General features: G+C 40.3%; 1 protein-coding gene across 1 annotated transcript in view; it reads right to left on the bottom strand.

Moving 5' to 3' along the window:
* Positions 1-2326: 2326 nt before the first annotated feature.
* The window catches only part of Impbeta11 (importin beta11), a gene marked incomplete in the record, with an annotated part of 5281 nt that continues 1782 nt past the window's right edge, over positions 2327-5825 (bottom strand). Inside the window, 2 exon segments of the mRNA XM_011300445.1 lie at positions 2327-2734; positions 3306-5825. Coding sequence (XP_011298747.1) covers positions 2630-2734; positions 3306-5825 — 2625 coding nt within the window.

The following is a 5825-nucleotide window of genomic DNA, read 5'->3' as shown; positions in this document are numbered from 1 at the left end:
GAAGCAGTCCCGCTGTCAGAGGAACCAGTCAACTGGGTGAATTTTATTTTATGTGTTACGAAATTGGTATTCACTGAAATTTAAAAATGAAAAATTTTCAAAAAAGTATCAGGGGAGCATGAAAATCGAGAAGGGATTCACGGAAATTTGAAAATTCGAAATTTTTGAAAAAGTATCAGAGGAGCATGAAAATCGAGAAGGTATTCACTGAAATTTGAAAATTCGAAATTTTTGAAAAAGTATCAGGGGAACATGAAAATTGAGGAGGTATTCACTGAAATTTAAAAATGAAAAATTTAAAAAAAAAAGTATCAGGGGAGCATGAAAATCGAGAAGGGATTCACTGAAATTTGAAAATTCGAAATTTTTGAAAAAGTATCAGAGGAGCATGAAAATCGAGAAGGTATTCACTGAAATTTAAAAATTCGAAATTTTTGAAAAAGTATCAGGGGAACATGAAAATTGAGGAGGTATTCACTGAAATTTGAAAATTAAAAATTTTCAAAAAAGTATCAGGGCAGCATAAAAATGGAGGAGGTACTCACTGAAATTTGAAATTTCGAAAAGTATCAGGGGCGCATGAAAATCGAGGAGATATTCACTGAAATTGAAAAATTAAAAATTTTCAGAAAATAAAATTCACCCAGTCGTGCGGTCCCTCTGACAGCGGGACTGCTACTGAGACAGTTACCGAGTCGGCTGACGGGCAGACACCCCACCATTGGGTGCGGCCCCCTCTTTCTCTTGGGGTGAGATACCCCCCCAGAACTGAGCCGCTCAATGGGGGTTTGAGTGACCCCACCCCACTGATCAGTGCCCCACGCATTGAAAGAGGGGGTATTGAAAGAGGGGGCAGCACCCAATGGTGGGGTGTCCACCCGTCACCCGACTCGGTAACTGCCTCAGTAGCAGTCCCGGTGTCCGAGGGACCGATTTTATTTTCTAAAAATTTTTAATTTTTCAATTTCAGTGAATATCTCCTGGATTTTTATGCTCCCCTGACACTTTTCCAAAAATTTCGGATTTTCAAATTTCAGTGAATATCTCCTCGTTTTTCATGCTCCCCTGATACTTTTCGAAAAATTTCGAAATTTCAAATTTCAGTGAATACCGCCTCGATTTTCATGCTCCTCTGATACTCTTTTCAAAATTTTAAATTTTTCAATTTCAGTGAATGCCTCCTCGATTTCCATGCTCCCCCGATACTTTTTTGAAAATTTTGAATTTTCAAGTTTCAGTGAATACCTCCTCAATTTTCATGTTCCCCTGATACTTTTTCAAAAATTTCGAATTTTTACATTTCAGTGAATACTTCCTCAATTGTCATGCTCTCCTGATACTTTTTCAAAAATTTCGAGTTTTCAAATTTCAGTGAATACCTCCTCCATGTTTATGCTCCTTCGATACTTTTTTGAAAATTTTTCATTTTTCAATTTCAGTGAATACCAATTTCGTAAGGTAGAAAATAACACTCATCCTGTCGACTGGTTCCTCTGACCGCGGGACTGCTACTGAGTCTGAGGCAGTTACCGAGTTGGCTGACGGGTAGACACCCCCATAGAGTGTGGCGCCCTCCCTCTCTTGGGGTGCAGTACTACGGTGCCGCTGAGGGTCACTCAAACCCCCAGAACTGAGCCTCTACTTCAGTAATCCTCTTTGAGAGAATCCGTGAACATGCACCACCACAGAAATCCGTGAGCCATTAAACTTCGACAAAAGATACATTATTTTTTATTTTTAATTAGGTAGAAAGGGAATCGAGATAATTTTGCAATAATCGTTATTTTTATTTCTGCAAAAATTAGTCATTTTTTTGGTTTCTTTAAAAAAATTATGCCGATGTTGTGCTATCGGAGATTTTAAATGAATCAATCTCAATTTGAAATGTTTATTTCAGTCTGATGAATTCGAAGATGAACGACGATTATCAATAATTGCCTTCACTGATTGAATTTTTACAATGATTTTGAGATTTTTTATTTTTGGGGACTGAAATTCATCGAATTCTCTATAAATATATCTACGAAATTCGATGGAAATTTCAGTTTTCATTCATTCGCGAGTTTTCAAAGCTGCGTCAATTAGAAATTGAGAAAACATTGCAAGATATTGTAAATAATTTATTGAATCATTTTTTTACATTCTTTTCACCTTTCAAAACTATGTTGTATTTTTTTTCTAATCCTAAGTGAATTTGATGAAATTACATATTTTTTAAGCGCGAATATATCTATTAAAATTGATGAATTTGATTTTTAATAATAAAATGATGAGACTTTCTCCCGATAAACAGAATCGTTAAAAAAATGAATGTATTAAAAAATCGTGAATTAAGAAAAATCACTGACGCTTGTCGAGTTTTTATTATCAACATTATAGTATACAGTGAAACAGATAATATACAATCGAATAGTGTCGTTTTACAATGCAACGGCCCTCGTAAAAGCTTTTCTTTCTTTTTTTATCACTTGCTATATTTACTTTGCAGTACAATTTAAAAAATCGCAGCGCTTCTTTAAATTCATTTCATACTCATTCGTGTTAGTTGAAATTCGTTACTTCATCTTCACTCCATTATGTTAGAGTTTTTAGTTGCGACGGAGACTGGCTCTCAGTCATGCCATTGAAATCAGAAAGCGATGTACTCTCTGAGCTGCTGATTAATGTCGGGTTTTAGAGATGCAATCATTTGGTCGAATTGATTTTGACTCATGACCTTTCGAAGTGCGATCATCTGAAACATCAACAAGACAATCAATAATTATTCTAACGAAACACCACTGAAACTTTTTATTATTTTTTAATACAAAATTAATTGCTACTCCATTTTACCCCATTGTCCTCGAAGGAATTTTCACAACTAAATCACAAACTGATTCAAAAAATTTGTATTTTTAATTATATTCGTGCAAACTTGGCAAATTCTTGGCTATCAATATTTCGATCTGCCATTTCTTAACAAATTTTCCTCTTTTCGTCATCATTTATTACTATTATATTATATCTTGTTAAAATTATAAAGTTACAAAATTTATTAATGACATATACTTTCGACAATCTCCAATTAACTAGACGAAAACATCCGAAACTAGTTGTTAGAGTCAGCACTTCATTTAGTTTATAATTTAATTAAAATTTAATAAAAAATCTGTACCGATCCTTCGACAGTGATGTTTATTCAAAAATTAATTCGATGGTATAAATTCGTACGGAGGTATCTCTACTTCTGATAAAATTACCTATCTCTCAATAATTTATAATAAACGAAAATAGAAAATAAAAAAAAAATGGAAAACCGTCTTTACCTGATTTTCGAGTGTTTGCCTGAGACACACGGTGTGAACAATATCGTTCATTTTGATCTTGCGTAATTCGTTCTTGACGCTGCCCTCCGGCGTGTCCTCCCTATAACAATCCTCACCAGGTGAGCAATTATCATAAACAAGAGTATCGACCTCAGGTTTAGAATCATCCTCATTTGCCATGATATCGTTAAGTCCATCCGTGAGGTACGCGATAATTTTCGAAAACTGTTGGAAAACCACAGCAGGACTATTAATATCAAGGAGCGAGCACAAAGCAAGCCCAATCAACTTAACATCCTCATTCAACCCACGGTGATCAATCGCGCAGACCTCAATGAGTCTTCCTAGCACAGTTTCACTAGTGGCATTGCCACCGGTTTCACTCGTGAGTTCACTCACAACCTGGGAAAACACCTCTCTGGAATTCAACAACACCCTGGCAAATATCTTGAGTGCATTATTAAGAGTTCTAGGGTTGGTGGACTCCTCCGAGACGTAAATAATATTGAAAGTCCTGGGTAAAAGAGGCTTAATGATATGTGGCCCCTCCTCAGGCAGCACCTTCAGAATCTTCTCCAGCATATCGAAAATCATCCTGAGATCCTGCTCCCTGAGATCCCCCATGATGCCCTTGATGCCCTCGATAATACTAGCTCCGATATCTCCAAGGAATGTTTCAGGACTCAGCACCACGTAATCCTGAATAACGTAGACAGCCGGCTTCAACGTGACTTGGTCGAGTCCCGCATCAAGAAGAGCTGGCATATTCCTGAGGAGATCAATGACTCCTGTAGTTATGGCTGGTGTGTTCTCGAGGAGTGCAAGCCACAGCTGCAGGCCATCCTCGAGGAGATAGACATGGGCGTCCTGATTCATATCACAACTCAGAGCAATCATACCAACGATAACAGGTTCCAGGATGGCACTCTCAGGTCCCAAGGCTTTCTCGTAATGTACAAGAGTCGAGATAATTGCGCACCTCAGCATATTGTGATCCTCAGAGATCTGCCACAAGGATGGCAGATAATTCGTGAATGCAGCCAGATAGGGCTTTATGTGCTCACCAATCCTCTCAATCATGAAGGAGATTACGTAGAGGACCTGCATCTTTGTGTCGCACTCGGTGGCTTCCCTCAGTAAATTGAAGAGAAGATTGAACGATGTCTCGAGGTATGGAGCAAAATCTGCCCTGTCAAATTGCCAATCATCGAGTGCTCGTTTGAGGGTATCACTTGCCTCAATTCTCACAACGAGATCTACCTCGGGCCCAAGGGCTTCCATTATCATTTTATACAACTCTGGCCTCAAGTTCCCACTGAAGTTCACACCTATCCACTTACCGATCAACCAGCAAACCCTTCTCTTAACGATTCTGTAGTTACTGTTGGAAACCTTCATCTCCTGCTTTAACGTCGTGGAGAACCAAGTGTTGAAGTCAACGTCGTCGTAGAGGTCAGATGCAGCGAGACCGATGGCGTGATAGACAGCGTCCTTCAAGAGCATTCCGTGAAAATCATTGGGGTCCACGGGTTGGTGATACCTCTGCATGAGCTCCACTAGGATTGAGACTAGTTGCTTTCGGAATTGAGGGAAGAAGGAAAGGAATAGGGATTCCACGCAGGGACGAAGACTGTACTTCCAGGAGTCCCTGGAGTCGTCCACTGCGTAATTCTCGGGATCGGTGTTCCAGAGCTCCAGGTCGGACTGGGTTAGTAGGAAGTACCTGGTGACCAACCAGGAGCTGATCTCCTTGAGGATCTCCGGTGTGAAGAATTCTTCTTTGAGCTGCTCACCTCGATAGGCTAGACGATCTTTTGGGCCGTCCGAGTCTTTGGAGATGATTATACCTAGGGGACGTTCGACCATGTAGTCGGGCTTTATCAGAATGTCCTTCATAATGTTCAGGCACTGGATGACAAATTTCTCGAAGACGAAGGGCTGGCCGGCTTCCGTGAAGCAGTAAAACACTGAAAATTCTAAGGATGAGGGGATGAGCTCGACGTAACAGCTTGGGTGGCGCTCCAGTGTCCCGAGCATTACTTTCGTCAGTTGAATGATAAATTTTTCGCACGAGGTGATTTGCATCTCTCGACACATCATTGTTTTTCGACACTCGAGGGCAGCTTTCGCTCGGGAGAATGTGACTTTGAGGAACATAATGGCGTCTTCGGATTTCGACAGATTTGGAAAACCGTTGACCAGAAGATTTCGCAGAATTCGCAGGAGGAGGAGGGCCTTCTCCAGGGCCTCTAGCACTTGGGGCTCGTCAGCACCTTGTGAAAGGAGAATGAGGAAGGATTCGGTGAAGGTATTCCAGAGGTTTAGAATGAAGTTGAACATGTTGGTGGTTAATTGTTCGAAGAGTTGCTTGTCGGCAGCAAGGCGCTTTGAGGCGAGGGTTTTCACTACGTGGTGGAGGATCAGGAGAGCACGGTGTTGGGCTATTGAGTTTTGAGAACCGATTGCATCGATCAGGGTAGGTATCAGGCTGTCCCACTCACGGGGACAGTCTAGCCGCGC

The sequence above is a fragment of the Fopius arisanus genome, unplaced genomic scaffold, assembly GCF_000806365.1.
Source record: "Fopius arisanus strain USDA-PBARC FA_bdor unplaced genomic scaffold, ASM80636v1 scaffold00017, whole genome shotgun sequence".
NCBI classification, from domain to species: domain Eukaryota; kingdom Metazoa; phylum Arthropoda; class Insecta; order Hymenoptera; family Braconidae; genus Fopius; species Fopius arisanus.
This window is presented reverse-complemented; position numbering and strand designations above follow the sequence as displayed.